Source organism: Peromyscus leucopus, chromosome 13, assembly GCF_004664715.2.
Source record: "Peromyscus leucopus breed LL Stock chromosome 13, UCI_PerLeu_2.1, whole genome shotgun sequence".
NCBI classification, from domain to species: Eukaryota; Metazoa; Chordata; class Mammalia; order Rodentia; family Cricetidae; genus Peromyscus; species Peromyscus leucopus.
In genome coordinates, this window is record NC_051074.1 from 47186625 (window position 1) to 47207364 (window position 20740).

The 20740-nt window shown below is 44.7% G+C and overlaps 2 protein-coding genes across 2 annotated transcripts; both read left to right on the forward strand.

The window, feature by feature from the left end:
* The first annotated feature begins 307 nt into the window (after positions 1 to 307).
* On the forward strand, positions 308 to 2887 carry LOC114705061 (gamma-crystallin A). Its single transcript, XM_028886704.2, has 3 exons — positions 308 to 414; positions 516 to 758; positions 2554 to 2887. Exons 1-3 carry the CDS (start codon positions 406 to 408, stop codon positions 2824 to 2826), a joined length of 525 nt encoding a protein of 174 aa, XP_028742537.1. The 5' UTR covers positions 308 to 405; the 3' UTR covers positions 2827 to 2887.
* Positions 2888 to 14376: 11489 nt separating this feature from the next.
* On the forward strand, positions 14377 to 16504 carry LOC114705062 (gamma-crystallin B). Its single transcript, XM_037210469.1, has 3 exons — positions 14377 to 14464; positions 14548 to 14790; positions 16164 to 16504. Exons 1-3 carry the CDS (start codon positions 14456 to 14458, stop codon positions 16437 to 16439), a joined length of 528 nt encoding a protein of 175 aa, XP_037066364.1. The 5' UTR covers positions 14377 to 14455; the 3' UTR covers positions 16440 to 16504.
* Positions 16505 to 20740: the final 4236 nt, after the last annotated feature.

Sequence of the window (20740 nt, forward strand, 5' to 3'; positions counted from 1 at the left end):
GCTGGAACTCATGATTCTCCTGAGCTCCTCACCAGTGGAGGCACCGACCTCCACCTCAGCACTTTCTATAGGCAAACATTGCAAAATGCTGGGTACGTCATGGATTTCTAGAGAGCTGCATAGGATGAGAAGCGCGCCCTTTGTCTCCAAGGCCATAATGGCTCTGCTGACTTCAATGCCTTTCACTGGAGTTAGTGAGGACAACTCGAAAATGCCAGAGAGAATGAGAGCCCCCTACCCCATGATCCCCAATGAAAAAGCGAGAGAACACAGAAATCCCCTCACGCATTCCCCCCAGGTCCCTTTTGTGTGGTTCCTGCCAGCACAGCAGCCATCCTGCTATATATACCAGCAGCCACCCCTGTCCCCATCACGCTCAACACTGATCACTTGCTGTCAACAACGATGGGAAAGGTGAGCCGAGAGAGAACCTGCCAGGTTTGCCGAGGGTTTCCTCCGCGTCGGGAACGTGCCTTCCAGTTGACCATGTTCTGTCTCCCGTTCTTCCTTCACAGATCACCTTCTACGAGGACCGCGGCTTCCAGGGCCGCTGCTATGAGTGCAGCAGCGACTGCCCCAACCTGCAGACCTACTTCAGCCGCTGCAACTCCATCAGAGTGGACAGTGGCTGCTGGATGCTCTATGAGCGCCCCAACTACCAGGGCTACCAGTACTTCCTGAGGCGTGGGGACTACCCTGACTACCAGCAGTGGATGGGTTTCAGCGACTCCATCCGCTCCTGCCGCTCCATCCCTTACGTGAGTATTGCTTCAGCCTGGCTGACGTGAGAACATAGGGTGTTCCTATTTGTCAGTTTGTTTCCACTGTGTTCTAGTGTTCTCAGCAGGGGTAGGAATGCTGGACAAGTGCTCACACTAAGTATATCAAAACTCGACTCGCAAACCTAAATAGAAGGAAAATATATATGTATATGCTATATATACTTATATTTACAGCAATATATTATTTCTTACTTAAGGACATCAATGTTGTTTTAGGACATAAAAGCCCTAGCACAACCTTTAAAATTAAACCCGACTGACTAATCACATACCCTTCAGCCATAAAAGAAGGAAAGCCGGTCGTTTCCAATGCCATGGATGAACCTAGAGGGCACTGTGCTAGAAGAAATAAGCCAGGCAGGTCTCCATGAAGGTCATCTGTTCTGTAAAGCAGCAGGTTTACGGAGGAGAGAAGATCGGGGTTGGAGACTTGGCTCAGTGGTTGGCCATGCACTTGCCTAGCAAGCATGCAGCCCTGACTTCTGTCCCAAGCAGCAGTTCTGTCCTTAACAGAGAACAGTGCTTACTAGAGGCTAGAGCAACAGAGCAGGGGAGCAGAGGTTTGGAGTGGTGATCGTTCTAGAGATCTATTGTATAGCACATGGATGACAGTTCATGCTATGTGTTAGAGCCATTGAAAATGCTAGAGATGAGGCTGAAAAGATGGCTCAGTGGTTAGGAGCACTGGCTACCTTTCTAGGGGAGCTGGGTTCAGATCCCAGCACCCACAAATGGCTCACAACTGTCTGTAACTCCAGTTCCAGGGAATCCCATGCCCTGTTTTAGTCTCCATGAGCACCAAGTACAACTCATGTAGTATACTTACATACACACAGGCAAACACTCATCCACATAAAATAAAAATAGATACATCTTAAACACACGGTAAAAATGCTGAAAGAATAGATTCTATGTGTTCTCACCAGAAACTGATAATGATGTAAGGTAAATATATATATATATATATATATATATATATATATATATATATAAAATAAAAAATATATATTTACCCCTATATATAATCAGGTAGATTTAACCATGGTGCTTACTTTAAAAGCACCATAATATACCTAATAAATACACACATACTATTTGTCAATTTTAAAATATCTAAGTACATTTGAAACTCAATTAAGTTTGGTTAGTTCTAGTGTATTCTGACTGTATTGGTAAGATTTCTCTTTACTATACTCTCCCACACCCACCAAGAACCATGGGTCTCACCTTGTATGGCTTTATATTTTTCAGGAGGTATTACTGACTATTTTCTTTCTTTCTTTCTTTCTTTCTTTCTTTCTTTCTTTCTTTCTTTCTTTCTAATGCTCAGCTATTGTCTAGTTTCTTATGAGACAGGTAACTAGGATTTCATGAGATACAGTCCGCATTTCCTGTCTTTTTTTTTTCTTTTAAGAAATAAAAGAAAAAGAAAGGTATGTGGACTCAAAGCAAATCCGAATCATTGCACATCATGTGTACACAAGGCGGCTTCAAAGCGAGCTCGGTAGGATTCGGTTACATGGGCCGTAAATGCTTTCACTCCCTGCCTTTTCAGTGTTAGTCTCCTCCACATGGGCTCCAGTTCACTGGTCAGGTCGCTTTATGTGGGTGCATTTCCTAATTTGCTAGAACAACAGCACAAGGAGCGGGATTAGGGAAGAAGCGTACTTGACAGATTCACCCGAAACCCGTGTTTTGCGAAGGAGCAAGCAGGCTGCAACACCAAGCGTATAAATCGTCGCTTTTCCTCTTTTGTTTACCGTCACAACAGACCAGCTCTCACAGGATAAGGCTGTACGAGAGAGATGACTACCGGGGCCTTGTGTCTGAGCTCACAGAAGACTGCTCCTGCATCCATGATCGCTTCCGCCTCAATGAGATCTACTCTATGCACGTGCTGGAGGGCTGCTGGGTCCTCTACGAGATGCCCAACTACCGAGGCCGGCAGTACCTGCTCAGACCCGGAGACTACAGGCGCTACCATGACTGGGGCGCCATGGATGCCAAAGTCGGCTCCCTGAGACGGGTCATGGATTTGTACTGAGCCTCATTTTGCTTGTTAAAATCCACACACATGCAATAAATACTTGTGTTCCTGGCATTAAGTGGCTCTTGTTTCTCTTTCATGTCTAAATTCTATTAAAAGGCACCGTAGGGAACTTTCCCAACCCTGAAAGTGTTTTGAATGCTCGCCTACTTTCTTCCCGTCAGGAAACAGTGCCTATTGGAAGGTCCACACCTTGGTGACCTCTGAGTCTGCAGGAGAGAGGAAAGATGAACATAAGCAACCATCAGAACCCAGAGAAAGGAGAAAATGTAAAGCCTGCCTGGGGCTACACCACGAAAGACAAGGGATTCCTAAGGGATGGGGTAGCTGATATCTAACAAGGCAGTACTCAAGAGAATATGCTGGAGGGGCTGGGGACATGCTCAATGAATAAAGCCCTTGCTGCACAAACTTGAGGACCAGAGTTCTGACACCCGAAACATACACAAAGCCAGAAGCGGTGGTGCACAAAAGAGAAGCCTGATTGGTCAACCACAGTAGGGAAATATAAACTGTAATCCTGATGTGCCTACAGAGGATGGAGACAGGCAGGAGAATCCCCAGAAGCCATGGTGCACATCTGTAATCCTGATGTGCCTACATAGGATGAGAGACAGGCAAGAGAATCCCCAGAAGCTTCCAGGCCAGATAACCTTGTATGAGCAACAGTGAACATGAGAATTCAAACGAGGAAGGCAAACAGCTATGCCCAAAGCTGCCTTCTGGCCTCTGCACATACCTATACTCACAGACACGCAGACATACACATGCAGACATGCACACACCTCAGATACACGTAGACACATATTTTTGAAAAGTACAGAAAAGATGTACAAAGAAAGAGGTTTAAGCAGAATTTTCCAAAGGAGAATCCTGATTGGTCAACCTCAGTAGTGAAAATGCTAAGAGTTAAACAGCTGGATCGCTTGCCCTGCCTCTGTTACTCAGTACAGTGACCAGCTCAGTTCCCTCAAGACATCTACAGTTCTAGCACTAACAGTTTTCCACGCAGGGAAACCAGGACAGTTGCTATACTCTCTGCCTTATCTTTCTGAACAAGTCACTTTTTAATCTCCTCTGTGTCTAAATTATTTTATTGAAAACTACATACGACAAGAAATCCATGCCTCTCTAAATCCCAGAGAAGTTATGATGAAAAGGTGAGAAAAATTATGAACACATTTTGATATCTTCAAGTGATCATACAAGCATGGAGGAAGAAATGCACATACCCTCAGCCCCTTTACACACACACACACACACACACACACACACACACACACACACAAAACAGGGTCATTTTTATTTTGGACTCTGGTGTGAATTGATCTTAAGACTCAAATGCACAGAGTAAGATATTAGTATTTTCTATTGAGCATGTCTCTTTGCAAGAGAACAGCTCCCTAGGACTGTTGTATCTTCCTCCACGTTCATAGAAGCAGAAAATGATACGCTTGTGACAAGCTAATACCAAAGTCCTTATAGAATTTCAAGGGATCCAAAAAAGCCAAGCAATCCTGAGAAAGGACAAAAGGAGAACTATTTGTTACTTATTTATGTATATGAGTGCTTTATCTGCATGTACAACTTTATGCTAGAAGAGGGCATCAGATCCCACTAGAGATGGTTGTGAGCCACCATGTGGTTGCTGGGAGTTGAACTCAGGACCTCTGGAAGAGCAGGCTGTGCCCTTAACCACTGAGCCATCTCTCCAGCCCAAAGGAGGAATATTTGTATTTCACTATTTCGAAACTGATCATAACACAGTGGAATTAACACAGACTGAGGACAGGCTGTAGATAAACAAAGTAACATAATAGTTCAGAAATAAACCCGTGTGTCTATTTTCAACTGATTATTGGCAGAGATGAGAAGAGCATTTACAGAGAAATAATAGTCTTTTTAACAAATGGTCCTGAGACAACTTGATGTGCGCGCGCATGCGTGCGCACACACAAACACACGACTGGACCCTCACTTATATTACATATAAAAGTGCACTCAAAATTATATAAAGACCTAAAGTTAAGAAGTGGAGCTATAAAACTTTTAAGAATAATTATATTTACAAGCATTTATGACCTTTTATGAAACAATGATTTTAAAAATATATATATAGCGTTAAAATCACATGGAATGTGGGCTGTTGAGATGGCTCAGCGGTAAAAGCACCTGCTGCTAAGCCTAAAGACCCGAGTTCAATCCCTAGAACCCACCTGGAAGAAGGAGAGAGCCTAAATTAAATTTAAAAAAATTAAAATCATGAAGCTAAAGAAAGATTAGTGAACTGAACTTTAACCCAGGCAGTGGTGGCGCATGTCTTTAATCCCAGCACTGGGGAGGCAGAGCCAGGCAGATCTCTGTGAGTTCGAGGCCAGCCTGGGCTACAGAGAGAGTTCCAGGACATCCACATCTACACAGAGAAATCCTGTCTTGAAATACAAAAGCAAGACAAAACTAAAAGTTGAACTTTATAAAATTAAATATTTAACACACCCAAAAAGCTTAATAAAATAAAATGATAGCTCACAGAATTGGGAAGAAATGTTTTAAAACCATGGATCTGTTAAGGTCTTAGAATCTAGAATATATAAAGAACTTTCCAATTGAACAATAGCAACAACAACAACAAAAAGATCCAAAGGGACAAGGATTGAAATGCATGTTTTTCAAAAGAAGACATATAAATAACCAGCAAACAATTGGGGGAAAAAATCTCAGCACCATTAGAGATTAGAAAAATTCAAATTATACTCAAGACAGGATGGCACTAATGTCTATTCTCATGGACACAATAATATTTTTAAATCAAATTAAAATTTAATTTTAATTAAATCCCACTAAACAGAAAATAATTTGTGTTGGTAAGGATGTGGAAAGGTTGGAACTCTCTTAACTTTTTATGGGAATGTAAAATGATACCCCTTCTGTAGGAAATGACTTGGCAGTTCCTCAAAAACAGAGTCATCTTATGACCCAGCAACTCCACTCATAGGTAAATAATCAAAGGAACTGAAAAAAAATGTTTAAACAGAAACTTATATATTAATTTTCATAGCAATACACTTTATGGTGGCTAAAAGTGGACCCAGCTCAGTGTCCAGATGTCAGTGGATTACTGGATAAACCCAGTGCAACCTGTCAATATAATGGCATGATGTCTGGCCATAAAAAGGAGTGATACATGCTATGACAGTATGTAAAGTTAAAGAAGCCAGTCACACAGGCTACAGACCACACACTAGTGCAGCCAGTTATATGAAATACCCAGGACAGGGCTGGAGGGATGGCTCAGCGGTTAAGAGCACTACTTGTTCTTCCAGAGGTCCTGAGTTCAATTCCCAGCAACCACATGATGGCTCACAACTACCTGTAATGAGATCTGTTGCCCTCTTCTGGTCTGCAGGTGTACATGCAGATAGAGCACAGTATACGTAATAAATAAATAAATAAATATTAAAAAAGAAAAAGAAATACCCAGGACAGACAAAACTGTAGGGTCAGCAAGTATATTAGTGGCTGCTTAAGGCTGAGGGGGTGGCTAAGTAAGGATGCAATCGGTAGACTATGGCTTCTCGTTGTGATGAGGAGCTTATCTGTAAACACACTAAAAACACTGAGTTACGAACATGAAATGGTATGATCAAAGCTTCCTTAAGAAACACTCGCCATCTAATTCACAAAGTTTCTTTATTAAGAATATTCTGCCAGGCAGTGATGGCACATGCCTTTAATCCCAGCACTCCGGAGGCAGAGCCAGGCAGATCTCTGTGAGTTCGAGGCCAGCCTGGGCTACCAAGTGAGTTCCAGGAAAGGCACAAAGCTATACAGAGAAACCCTGTCTGGGGGCGGGGGGGAATATTCTTTGCGGGCTGGAGAGATGGCTCAGAGGTTAAGAGCACTGACTGCTCTTTCAGAGGTCCCAAGTTCAATTCCCCAGCACCCACTTGGTGACTCACAACCATCTGTAATGAGATCTTGCACCCTCTTCTGTGTACATAGTAAATAAAAAAAAAAAAATTCTTTGCTACTGAAAGAACACCCGGGGCAAATTAGAAAGAGGAAGTTCATATATCAAAAAACTGCAACTCTTACCAATATAGAATGTGGTTTGCTGGTGGCTCAGCTAGTTCCCTGGGTTATCCCACTGTCTTAGGTGACTGATGACGTACAAGCTAGTGTCTTTCTGTTCGTTTTCTAACAAAAAAGAAAAGGTATGTGTCATGTCTCACAATGGAAGACAGTTTTGATAACTTGAAATCTCACTTTAGTCTAGATGAACTGAACAACACAGAAAACTGCATTTTAACTGATAAAACTTAATGCTAAAACACAATTTTCCTTTTCCAAAATAAGGGGTGCAGGCAAGGTGAGGCCCATGTTTCTTCAAGCTCAGACATGTTAAGACTCTGTTGGGTTTCTGGGTGAGGTACGGCTGTGGTTCAGTGCAGAGTCTGGAGCCCATGGACGTGGTTTCTGGCTGTGTGAACTTGAGCAAGGTCTCTAGTCTCTCTAGTTCCAGTTCTGCAATGTCATGCTCTCATGAGGAATACATGGAACTCTTCCTGGTGGTGCTAGCAGACAGTAGAGGCTCAATAAACAGGGGTCATCACTCTTTTGATTTGTTATCATTACACATTCATACAGTCGTGTGCTGTCTCCAGGCATGTTATAGGAGAAAAGAACAGAGAGGATGAGCTATTTTCGAGAAAGTTCCTCTAATTCAAGTGAATGTGAATGGCCTCTTTTAGTTTTCCCAATTTGCCTCAAAATCACAATCATCCTGATTCAACCTCCCAGGTAGCTGAAATTACAGGCGTGTGCTACCTTGCCTGAATCTCTATGTTGTTTTAAGCATCACTTATTACTGATATGTCATGTGTACCAATACTTAGAGAGCCTCTTATGGTTAGCTAGATACTGAGATATTACAAAGATAATGAAGAAACCAATTGATCAACCCACCAGTACACACCAGAACTTCTTTTATGGCCAAAGATCCCCAGGGTTGGCAGAGGTTGAACAGACTACTTGGGTGACAGGGTTTGTGGCTTTGTTATTGAAGTGAGACCTTGGACCTCTTATAGGAAGTGTATAATTTAGAGAAGTGTAAGATCTGCACACCTGAAAAGATGACATCGAAAATAAGTCACTGGCATAAGGAAAGGCCATTAGCTTAAGTCTTGGGGGTAAACAGACGGGTTCAACTCCCACTTCCTCTACTTACCAGCTAAGTATGCCTCTCTATAGCATAAGCGAACATGTAGACAATATGATACCAAAAACTGGAATTAGATTATCAACATATCAAAGATGTTAATAATATTATCTTTGACGAGTATTAAGATGTTGACAGCCTGTCCCTCTGGGAAACCTTGAGCTGGGTTCTTCTGATTGCTCAGGTTGGCTCTGACCTCAGACTCCTCTCTATGCTCTTGTCCAATCAGATTTGAGCAACAATCCTGCACTATCAGTTTACTGACTCTCATCCACCCATGACCACCCTGGACTACCTTGCTCATTTATCTTACCAGTTTAGCTGGAAACTCCTCATCTTTGATACTGCCTTTTAGTAATTTTCCATCTACTGACACCAGGCCCCATCCTGCTCATTGGTTACAAACCTCTACTCATCTATTTCATTTTGTATTGCTGCTTGAGTCAAACTACTCTGCTCATTACAAACTCCCACATAATTATTCCTCTACCTACTTTTATATCTTGTTCTGAATAAAATCAGCTTTGCTACCTCTAGTAAACACTATGACTCATTTTTCTTTCATAGTAATTCTTTCTTTCAAAATGATGCAACTCTTTGCCACCAGTATTGTTTTTTGAAAGTACTTTTAAATTAATTATATCTTTGATTTTCATTGTTATTTTTACCTTATAAATGGAGAAATGAGGATTGGGCAGTTAAGTGATTTTCCAGGGATTAGAAATTGCGAGCATGAGCCACTGATTCATGACTTAGATGTTGCTATAACTCGTTTACCTAAAGAGGCCAACTTTCATCATTGAGCCAACATTTTATTTTTAGGTATCTTATTTGATCTTCAACATGCCATAATACAGTTGTTTGCTTCATGGATCCATTGGGACTGTCATTGTTTGGGCAAGATGTTGGAGCAAATTCTACAGTATCACATTGTATAAGCTAAGGACTTGGCAGGAGGCAGAACTAGAACCATCCCATACTTTTTCATCTGTGATGAATTACCTGATAGAAACACCCAAAGGAAGGAAGTATTCATTTTGGCTCACAGTCATAACCAGAGATTATAATCTGTCATGGTGAGGAAAGCATACTGACTAGAGAGAGCAAGCCATGACTGCTGATTCTCATACGGTAGCCCACCAGGAGGCAGAGAAGTGAGAATGGAGAGAGATGGAGATGTTACATCCCCCACTGGCATACTTCCTTCCATTAGGTCCCATTTGCTAGAGGTTCCACAGCCTAATAAACAAAACACCACTTGAGAACAAAGTTCTCAAAACAGGAGGCCGTGGAGAACATGTCACAATCAGTAAGTCCATAACCCCACAGAGAGTGATGACAGGACCAGGGGGTAAACTTCCTGCTTATTAAGACCTACTATCAACTTCCCTTTTTATTAGGGTGGCATGAGTCACCACACAAGCTGCTTGGATCAGGGGCTGACAGCTGTGACAGAGGTTTTATCTGGAGACGCCCTGCACCTGGGAACTTTGGAGCAGCCTGGATCCTTGGGGCCCACCGGATATTAGATTCCCAAACCCCTGCCAGGAACACAAACTTTCAATCACCTATGAAGTGGAGAGCAAACAGCCACTTTTTCTCGATCATGATGAAAACCCAGGATTATTACAGGAAATCCTACTTCTTCCATTAGAAGGGGCAGCCATGTGCCTATTCCAAGATCGGCTCTTTGACTTGTGTGCTCTGGTCCCCCAACAAATACGACCTTCGTTTTTCTTTACAGATTGTTAGAGATCCTCTAATGCCATAGAACCAAGAGATGACATTACTTTCTTCCTGTTCTAATCTTCATCACAGCTGGCCAGCTCCAGGGATGAAACTGTACCAGATAGCTTCATCCATGTTGGAGCTCTCTGAAGACTGCTTCTTCATTCAGGATCACGCCTCCTCTTAAGGACATCGTCTTCCTATCCCCAGACCACAAAAGTCTTGGACCTGCTATGAGATGCCCATCTGCAGGGGAGAAAATAGATCCCAATGCTCAAAAGGAAACAGCATCTATTACTAGGAGAAGGCAAATGCCAAATCCAGTCCTTCACAAGTACAGTTGATGCTGAGACATGTTCAAGGCTTGAATTCTATTAGAGCTGATCACATTCTAAACTTCTGTTCCTTAGTCTTGATTCATTTTTCTTTTTGAGATTTTATACCACATTTATTCATTATTTATATGTGTGTGTTTGTATGTACAAGTGCAAGCCTGAAAATCTGAGTTTGATCCCTGGGGCCCATGTATTGGAAAGAGAGCACTGACTCCCTAAAATTGTCCTCTGACCAGCTGCAGCATTCGGGAGAGCAGGCCCTGCACCTCGTGTGGGAAGCACAACAGAGCCAACCCTATTGGAGGAGGTGTGGGTGAGCCAGCCCCGAAGTTGTGAACACAGAAGAGCTATTCCTATTACTCATCTGTCATATGGCAGCATGGGTGGGGGAGAGATGTCCTCCCCCACACACATGCCCATCAACGCCTGAAGGCAGGTGGGAAAGCTGGATCTGAGGTCCTAAGAGTCTGAGAGCTGATCCTGCCCCTCATCACCTGCAGGACTTGGGAGAGTGGCCCCTATGTCACACCTGAGCAACACAGCACAGCTGGCCCTGAAGGTGTGGGTGTGGGAGAACTGACCCTGAGGGTGTGAAAACAGGAGAACTGGCCCCACCCCTTGCTAATCCAGGCAAGGGGTGAACTCTCCAAGGCAATGCAGGAGAACTCACCCTAGTGGTGAGGCAAGAGAGAGCTGGCAGGCTGACTAATCCTGAAACCACCCAGGCCCAGAACCAGGGTTATGGGTTGGCCCACCCCTGCATCCACCCCATGTTATCCTCTGGAGCATGTGAAGGGACCTGTCCTGCAGACCCAAAGCTGCAGGATCTCCAGGATACAGGGCAACGGCAGGATATCCAAGAGGAGTCCCAGCGAGGGCCCAGCATTGCTAGTGCAGAAGTCAGAGGCCTCGAACCAGACCAATGACTCTTTGCAATGCACACTTACAAGTAAAGATATATGAATAAAAGGGTTTACCACGTCATACTACAGCTTCAATGATGAGACTGGTTTTTCCTTCTTTTTTCTCTTAAATTTTATTTTATTTTGGAGGGGGGAGGTTGCAAGGGCAGAGGGTGGATACGAAGGGACAGGAAAGTGAATGGCGTGAAGATACACCATGCAAAAGACACAAAGAATAAATTTAAAAAAGGAAAAAAAAATATTTTGTAATAATGTTAGTTTTACAGAGAAGCGGCAAAGGGTAGAAAAAATTCTGGTGCTCTCTTCACTTAGTGTCCCCTAATCTTACTTTACTGTGACACATTTGCAGAGTTAGAAATCCAACACTCATACATTATTACCGTACTGGCTGATTGACACAAGCTGGAGTCATGAGAAAGGAAGGAGCCTCAGTTGAGAAAATGCCTCCATAGGATCCAGCTGCAAGGCATTTTCTCACTTAGTGACCAGTGGGGGAGGGCTCAGCCCATTGTGGGATGGTGGTCCAGGGTTCTGTAAGAAAGCAAGCTGAGCAAGCCATGGAGAACAAGTCAGCAAGCAGCTCCCCTCCTTGGCCTCTGCATCAGTTCCTGACTCCAGGTTCCTGCCCTGCTTGAGTTTATGGTCCCGATTTCCTTTGGTGTGGAAGTATAAGCCATATAAACCCTTTCTCCACATCCCCCACCCCACAAAAGAGTCCAGTGTGATCGTCAGCTTTTCTTTACCAAAAAATAACCTTCCATTAAGAGGCTAAATATTATTGATCACCTCAGTTGATGTTACTATTCACTTTATTTAAAAGAGGGACCAGGAGAAAAGAGAGGTGTGCTCCATAGTATAAATATTACAACCATAATACAATAATATGAAATGGACTTTACATGCCTTAAAAGCTAGATGCCACTGTGTTACCTATGGTTACCTTAGCTAATGGGATCAAGATAAATTCTTACTTTCTTCTTGGAGTGAGCACTGTGGTACACATCACTCAGGCCAAGGCACTGCTTCCCACAGACATAAACGGCCCAAAGCTGAATGTACCTCCAGGACTTTCTCCAGCTTCAGGAAGCTGCTGAGCCTAAGTTATCTGACATTATACCCCTCCATGGTGGCAGCCTACATCAATTTACTGAGCAATAAAGGGGCACAAAGTCCCAGCCCCTTGTTCAGTTCATGGTGGCTCTAGAGTTCCTTGTGGGATTGGCTAAGCCAGTGCCATTGTGTTATCTCGCGATTCTAACTGCATACAGGAAACCCCAGAAGAAAGGGGACAGGTGGACTCAGTTCACCAATGACTTGGCTTTATGTAGGGGTTCAAACCAAAAATCATGCCGTTGCATGATGACAACTCACTCAGGTGGTCTCCAAACAATGAGGGAAACCTTCCCAAAGGACAATCTTAAAGAAGGGAGCCTTGGGTTAGAAAAGTGGCTCAGCAGTTAGAAGTGCTTGCTGCTCTTGCAGAGGACTTGGATTTGACTCCCAGCACTCACATGGCAGCTCACAGCCATCTATAACTGCAGTCCCAGAGGATCACAGCCCTCTTCTGACCTCTGTGGACACCGGGCATGCATACAGTGTGTACACATCGCTGCAGGCAAACAATTTATTATTTATTAATAATTTATTTATTATGTTATTATATTTACATCAATTTATTATTTATTAATAAAATAAATAATGAAAACTTTTTAAATTTTTCTTAAAACAAACAGACGACAAAACAGCTAGCCTGGTCATCCACCCGCTTTGTGTGTGGAGGAAAGTAGCCTGAGGTCATGGTCTTCACGGAATCATTGAGCAGTGGGGAGTCACTTGCTAGTTGATTCAGGGTCAAGAAAGGGAGAGGCTGGAGTAAGAAGGTCTAGGATACAGATATGTGCATGGAGATACAGCTACACAGTATGAGGATGATCCTATCATATACCGATGTCTATTATAGGGCACCCACCATGAAAGCATGTGACAGACTGATTGGAACAATGGCTTTACAAATATCATGTCCATGGTAGCTAAGGGGAAGGCTGTGCCTAACTGCTCCTGGCCAACATTCATTCAGCCGTTACCGCTGTGCAGTGTCCAGTCTGAACGACAGAACAACCATAGGCCGTACTATGTTCTCAGCCTTTGAGGAAGTCCATCAGTCACTTGATGGGAATCAGATCCTTTCCAATCATCCTTGTTGGAACCCACACATATTCCAGGTTTTCATGGCCCTGAAGGGTCTTGAACAGTGAACTTCTTCTGTGTTACATAAATATTATGTGTCTATGAATAACCACCCTATTTCCCCACACAAAGACAATGAAAAGATGCATTGCTTTATAGTTTTGCAAATCCTTAATGCCATGCAGTAGGGAAATGTCAGTACTCATTTGTGAAAAAAGAATATTAGGAGGGAAAAAAAAGCAAACATATTCTAAGTATCTGAAAACCGCCCTGACAGGACATCACTTTGAAGTCATCTAGGAGACCCCAGGGTTCCCATAATACATGTATGATGCACATGGTGTCCAGTATCTCTAGTCTGAGAAAGTTGGTGATGGGATGCTAGGACCATTTCTGCCTGGCTGCTTATACCACTTTGATGAGATCACCTCATCAACGAAGTGAAGGCTTTGTGAAAAAAGAAAGAAAAAGCCTTTGGGCATTTGAAGGAGGGACAGATACTGGCTAGCCATCAGCAGACAGAAGACTTAGATTCTCTAAGGAGATGAGAAATGTGGGAAGCACAGAGTACCTGCTCTCCTCCTTCTAGTCAGAGTCACAGTGAGGACCTAGTCTGCATCAAACCTCTGTTCTAGGTTGCGAGGATGGAGACCACGAACTGGAGTTACCCATTCTAGTCAAGACAGTGCCCCAACTAACCATAATGATCACAGAGTCTTGAATTTGAACTAAGCTTTATGCTTTTCAGAATGCTTCCTCAGATCATATCGCTTAGATCTCTCTTACTCAAGATGCCTTATTGTTCAAATTCTTGTCTTTAAAAAGTGTAAAGCAAACAAACAAAAATCCGAAGCACGCGCCTTGCTAAGTTGGATTCGCTTTGAGAAGTCGTTTAAGCCGAGTAAGCTATAAAATAAACGCATAGAGTTACAGCTTCGCTCAGTCTTTTGAAAAACAAGAGCAAAGACTTTTCTCGTTGGTGGCGGCAACAGGACAGCTTTAGTGAATCAGAGCAACCCGAACCTACCAGAAAGAATGAGAATAAACCATTCAGCCAACCCCAATGAGCAGGGGGAGGGAGGGAGCTCTCGGAGCTTGCAAATCCCCTTACTCACCGGAATGGGCCCTTTTGTGTGATTTCCTGTGGAGACAGCAATCGGGATAGCTATATATACCAGGGGCACTCCCCTGGAGCCTCACAGCATCGGGGGCATCTCTGACCTACTCTCAGCGAGATGGGAAAGGTAAGTCCCGGCACCCTGACCTTTACCCTCACGAAGCATTCCTGCCTGGGAGAAATCACTATTTTTGCCTGGTCCCTTCACAGATCACCTTCTACGAGGACCGCGGCTTCCAGGGCCGCTGCTATGAGTGCAGCAGCGACTGCCCCAACCTGCAGACCTACTTCAGCCGCTGCAACTCCATCAGAGTGGACAGTGGCTGCTGGATGCTCTATGAGCGCCCCAACTACCAGGGCCACCAGTACTTCCTGAGGCGTGGGGACTACCCTGACTACCAGCAGTGGATGGGTTTCAGCGACTCCATCCGCTCCTGCCGCCTCATCCCCCACGTGAGTGTAGCTCTGTCTTTATAACTGGCCCCCGGAAACACAAGTTATCTTAAACTCAGCCATCACAACTAGAGAACAGAGTGGGTGTGACACCTAGTGTGTGTGTGTGTGTGTGTGTGTGTGTGTGTGTGTGTGTGTGTGTGTGTGTGTGTGTGTGTGACCTAGGAGGGTACCTGAGAGAGGAATCTCATTTCTCAGGAACTTGGTGGTGAGTTTTTAAAAAAACTAATGTCCCCATTTTTACATTGTGTATGCTGTTGAGAATTCAAACACTAGAGAGCAATTAAGAAAAATAGAATTGGAAGACAATGCATTTACTACTTGTTCAATTCCCCTCCATATAAGTTCTTAGTCCATTCCAAACCACTTCAAATAAAAAATCGAGGGCTTCTTACTCTATAAATACAGTGTACTACTGTTTGGGTAACTAAAAGTGTGTTGGGTAGGTAGGATATGCTGACGAGGCAGTGGCAAGAGTTCAAGGCCAGCCTGGGCTGCACCTTTGTCTAGGACCATACCACCCTGAATGTCCCCGGTCTCATCTAAACATGTTTCGGCTTGCTTGGCCTTCGATTTCTACTTGATTATTTTCCCCATCTTCTGGTTTTTATTCATGTGGAATGAGCCGTGTGTATTAACTTGTCTTGGGGAAGACACCAGCAAAAAGGCCAAATTTATAACTAAAGCTCAAGGTTCATGCTTTCTGGAGAATGACCACAGCATTCCCAGGGCAGGTGGGGTGTAAGAGATATGAGACATGGTGCCTCAGAAAGGCAGCTTCACCAAGGCCGGGAGGATTCCTTTGCAAGCAGGAGGCTGGAGAGTCGGGCTCTGCTTTGGGCTTGAAACTGAGGCTTGGAAAGGGAAACAAGGGAAAGACAGGGCCTTGTCTCTGGAGCTCGCTCTTCTGATCTACAGATGCGTGAACACGAATACACAAGTTTTGCAGAGAGTAGCTGAAGGTTAATACCTTCCCAACAAGAGAAATATACCAAAATGCAACCTTTCCAGTAACTCGATTTCCTCCCTTGCAAAGGGCTGTCTCACCAACAGGCACTGAGATAACATGATAAGTTTTATTTTCAACCATTTTTTTAAATTAAGTGTGATAAGCTTTATTTTAAGCAACTTTTAATTGCCAGGGACCACAGACTGGTAGACAAGCATGGGGAAGCTTGGGCTTTGTTTCTCGATTGGCCACCGAAGCCCTGGATTCTCCAGTGACAGGCTTTCGGAGTAGAGGCTTCCGATCTCTGCAACAAGCTTCTGAATGCGAACTTGGACTCGGGGTTTTGAGGCGGGAGATGGTGGGCCTGGAAATTTAGCTTCTGTCCATGTTCATTCGCTTTTCCTCTTCTGTCTGTCGTCCCCAGCACTCTGGCACTTACAGAATGAGGATCTACGAGAGAGATGAGTTCAGAGGACAAATGTCAGAGATCACAGATGACTGTCTGTCTCTTCAGGACCGATTCCACCTCAGTGAAATCCACTCCCTCAATGTAATGGAAGGCTGCTGGGTCCTCTACGAGATGCCTAGCTACAGGGGACGACAGTACCTGTTGAGGCCCGGGGAATACAGGAGATATCTTGACTGGGGGGCTACAAATGCCAAAGTTGGCTCTTTTAGACGAGTCATGGATTTTTACTGAAGCATATTTATTCTCCATTTTTCTTCTTTAGAACCTAATAAAATATGTAGCTTGTGATTCTGGCACTACAGGAGTCCTGCCTTTCTTTCAATTTCATAAGCATTCCTAAGCAAAAATGGCACTAAACCAAATATGATAGTCTTTTCAAGATGGGAAGCAACCTCCTATAAGGGGGAAGAACTTGATATAACTACATTCTCTAGTGATCACATATGCAGGATTAAATAAAACTTTAAATTATCAAGAAAAGTCATACTGGGCTGGTGCCATGGTTTGGCAGGTAAAGATGTCTGCTCCCAAACCTAGTATCCTGGTTTTGATCCCCAAGATCCATTTATCAGAAGGAGAGTGTCGGTTTTCCCAAGAGTTGTTTTTGACCCACATGCCCCCCCACATACACAAAATAAATAAATAAAAATGTAATAGAGGAGAGGTGGCTCCGTGGTTAAAAGCATTTGTTGTTCCAGAGGACCCGAGTTTGAATCCCAGGGCCTTCGTGGAGACTCACAGGAGTCTGTTACTCCAGTTCCAAGAGACCTGATGCCCTCTTCTGGCCTCTACCGGTACCACACACGCATGGTGCTCTGACAAACACGCGGGCAAAACACCCGAACATACAAAAAATATAAAATAAAACTAATGTAATGGAAAAATTTTAAATATAAGTTAATTATTCCCAGTACTAAAACTTGGTTTTTCTTTTTTTGTGTGTGTGTGTGAGAGGGTGTTTTTGTTTTTGTTTTTGTTTTTCAAGGCAGAGTTTTTTTTGTATAACAGCTCTGGCTGTCCTATAACTTGCTTTGTAGACCAGGCTGGCCTCAAACAGAGATCCACCCTCCCGAGTGCTGGGATTAAAGGTATGTGCCACCACCGCCCAGCTAAAACTTGGTTTTTCTTATGGGTCCTAGAAAAGAGTTTACTGAGTAAAACTCATTTAAAAACAAAATAGCCTCCAGTTATTAAATGAGGTTATAAGGCTGTTTCTTGTAAAGTTCATAAATAAATCTGATGAGTTCATGTAAAAGTTCATCAGATTATCCCGTCTTTTGAGAGGCTAGTAAATTGGCTCAAATGTTGCCTTGCCTGGGGTGGAACTATGTATCCACATCTCCCCACACAGACAATGTCTCCTGGGGAAGGGATGAGTGGGCTACGGCTTTCCCAGGAGCCCCCAGTCTGTACTCCATCACTGGTGGGTTACCACACTCTCCCAGTGAGCCCTGATTTTCCCATGTGCCACACTGACCCCGATGGAGAACTCAGTTTCCACTAATCCCTGACCTATCTCTCACATACGGCTTTAATGCATACAGCTGTCTTTGTTGTAGAGGTTCTGGGGGCATGGGTGTAAGTTTATTTCAGAGCAGAACAATTGTAGGCATTTAACACTGGGTGACCCCTGGTTTTGCGGGTGTAGCTCAATGTGGAGAATTTGTCTAACATGTAAGGCCATGGATTTAATCCCCGAGATCAGAAAAAAAAAAAAAAAAGCATTAGATGACACTATTTTAGGTAGTCTGTACACATCAGCAGACATGCCTCATGGCCCTTCCTTGCTCCCCTCTTCTTGGTAGTTATCCGTATACACATGGCTATTTATCTCTTTGGGGTCTCCTTTAGGGACATGGTGATGTCTGGGCCAGACTGCTGCCAAGGGCCATGTCTGGATTTGTAGTAGAATATTATTTTAAGGGGTATTACTTTTGTTTATGTTGCATTTGTTGAACTCTGTGAAGCTGTGTTACTGTGCCTGTCTAAAACACCTGATGGTCTAGGGGCCACACTGCTGCTGGACCGTGCCGATCTGGGTGACCTTTGCTGCCACCTGGAGCCATGGTGACAACCAGACCCGGACTGCTGCTGAGGACCATGCCTGGTTCCATGGTCCTATTGCAGCCGAGATCTGTGCTGATGTCCATGGCCCAGGTTGCCACCAAGGGCCAGATGAAGCCTTGGGTCTGGTCCTCAACCTGTGGCCTTGTTGGTGTCTGGGGGCCATGATACATGCAGATCTGAGTGGCCTGCACTGCTACCCAATGCCATAGTGACATCCAGGCCAGAGCTGCAGCTGAGGTGGGCCATGTCTGGGTCCATGGCCTTACTGCAGCCAGGATCTGTGCTGATATCCGAGGCTCCTGTTACCATCAAAGGCCATGCAGACACCCAAGGTCTGGGGCCATGTTGGTATCTGAGTGGCCTGCACTGCCACCTGGGGCAATGGTGACATCCAGATCTGGCTGCTGAGGAGGACGATGTCTGGGTCCGTGGTCCTACCGTGGCTGGGGCCTGTGCTGAAGTCCAAGTCCTGTATTGCCACCAAAAATCACATAGAAGCCCAGGGTTGGGGCTGCAACCTGAGGCCTTGGTGGTGTCCAGGGGCCATGCTGCCGCTAGAACCATCCCTGCCTGAGTGGCGAGTGTTTCTACCCAGAGCCAGGATGTCGTCCAGGCCCAAGCTGTTGCCGAGGGCCATGTCTGGGTCCACGGTCCAGCAGTAGCTGGGGTCTGTGTTGATGTCTATGGCCCGTGTCACCTCAGGGGGCTTAGGACCCATGAGAGATGGAATCAGAGGGCCATGCTGAGCTGGCCCCAACCTTCACTGGCCCAGAGAGGGCTGGTCTTGCCTTTTGCTGGACTCAGCAGCAAGAGAGTTGGCTCCGACCCTCGCGAGAGAGCTGCTCCCGCCGCATTGTTCTTGTTCTTGAAAATTCTCGGTTCTCATCTGAGAAACGCAGAAGACGAAGGTGCTGTCCCCCAGCATAAAGTCCCCAATGGAGAGTGGCTTGGGAAAGGTCCTATACCCAAGCCAGCTTCTAATACCACGTTACTCACTCCCTCCTTCCTGTGCTTAAAATGAAGACCTCAGGAGTCCCCCCCCCCTTTTTTTTTTATTAAGATGAAGCAGACATCTTGAGACAATCCTGGTGCCAACCCATGTATTCTATACTCTAGATGCCTGACATACACCAGTATTTCCTGAATGCCAACACCAAGTCCTACTTCTAATCCTTTATTTGGGGGGCGGGGGATGTGGGGGTTCGAGACAGGGTTTCTCTGTGTAACAGTCAATCCTGTCTCTCCTGGAACTAGCTCTGTAGACCAGGCTGGCCTTGAACTCAGAGATCTGCCTGCCTCTGCCTCCCGAGCGCTGGGATTAAAGGCGTGCACCACCACCGCCCCGATCTACTTTAAATCTTTTTCTTCCTGCCAGGTGGCGGCGGCGGCGGCGGCGGCGGCGGCGGCGGCGGCGGCGGCGGCGGCGGCGGCGCACGCCTTTAATCCCAGCACTCGGGAGGCAGAGGCAGGCAGATCTTTGTGAGTTCGAGGCTAGCCCGGTCTATAGAGCAAGATCCAGGAAAGGCACAAAGCTAGACAGATAAACCCTGTCTCGAAAAAAAAAAAACCAAAAACCCACCTTTTTCTTCCCTCTTTGACTCTAAGCTTTCTTGGATTAATAATCTTCTAAAAAGGGCCCACCAAATAATGAAACAGCAGTATCAGCAGCTGTTGTATCGGAAAGCATTCTCACAAGATGTCTCCCCAGTTTGCCTGCCCTGCCACCATGGGGTTAGATCCTGATGTAAGCACATGTCCTTTTCTCTCCCCTCCAGACTTGAGTCAAAGCAAAAGTAACAGCCATGATCAGCTGTGATGAATAACCAAGAGGAGATTAATTGCTGTTGTGTGACGAGAGGAATGCTGTTGGAGACTGGTCCCCTCTTCAGTCTCTTTGTTTGGGGTGGTTTCGTCTATGTGGTCACCACACACGTAACTCCTGCTCATCGCACCAAGCACACGTGTCATACAAATGCTACATTACTGGCTAAGAAACAGGAAGGCAGCCGGTAGAACCAACTTCCGGCTGGACTTCAGACACCAGCAAAACTCAGCTTTGGATTGCTTGATGCTGCTGAAACATTAACTTGCCATTTCAGATGGCATTAAAAATAGACAATTAAAATTACTAAGGAACAGAGGGCGGGGCTTGGGGCGGCATGCAACAATCTTGCTTTCTCCCCTTGGATTATTCATCTGTACTGTTCTACTAGCCCATTAATTATATGAAGCCCAAGGTGTGGTGAGCCCACAGCCTGAGGTTCACACACAATGGACTTTGATGTGAGTACACGTACCTGTGCAGCCTGAGTATTTGAAGTAGGTCCTGAAAATGATCACCACACTGAATTCTAGAATGAATGGCCATCCTTCATTTATTGCCATTTATGTTCCAATCCATTCAGCCAATTAATGAGAATAAGGTGAGAAAAAAAAATGGAAGAGTCCTGATCCTGTAAGACCCT

What these genes read in the sequence shown, in the direction of transcription:
- LOC114705062 (XM_037210469.1), top strand. An exon ending in CCTGCCGCCTCATCCCCCAC is followed by an intron (nt 14,791 to 16,163) that starts GTGAGTGTAGCT and finishes TGTCGTCCCCAG; the next exon opens with CACTCTGGCACTTACAGAAT.
- LOC114705061 (XM_028886704.2), top strand. An exon ending in CCTGCCGCTCCATCCCTTAC is followed by an intron (nt 759 to 2,553) that starts GTGAGTATTGCT and finishes CCGTCACAACAG; the next exon opens with ACCAGCTCTCACAGGATAAG.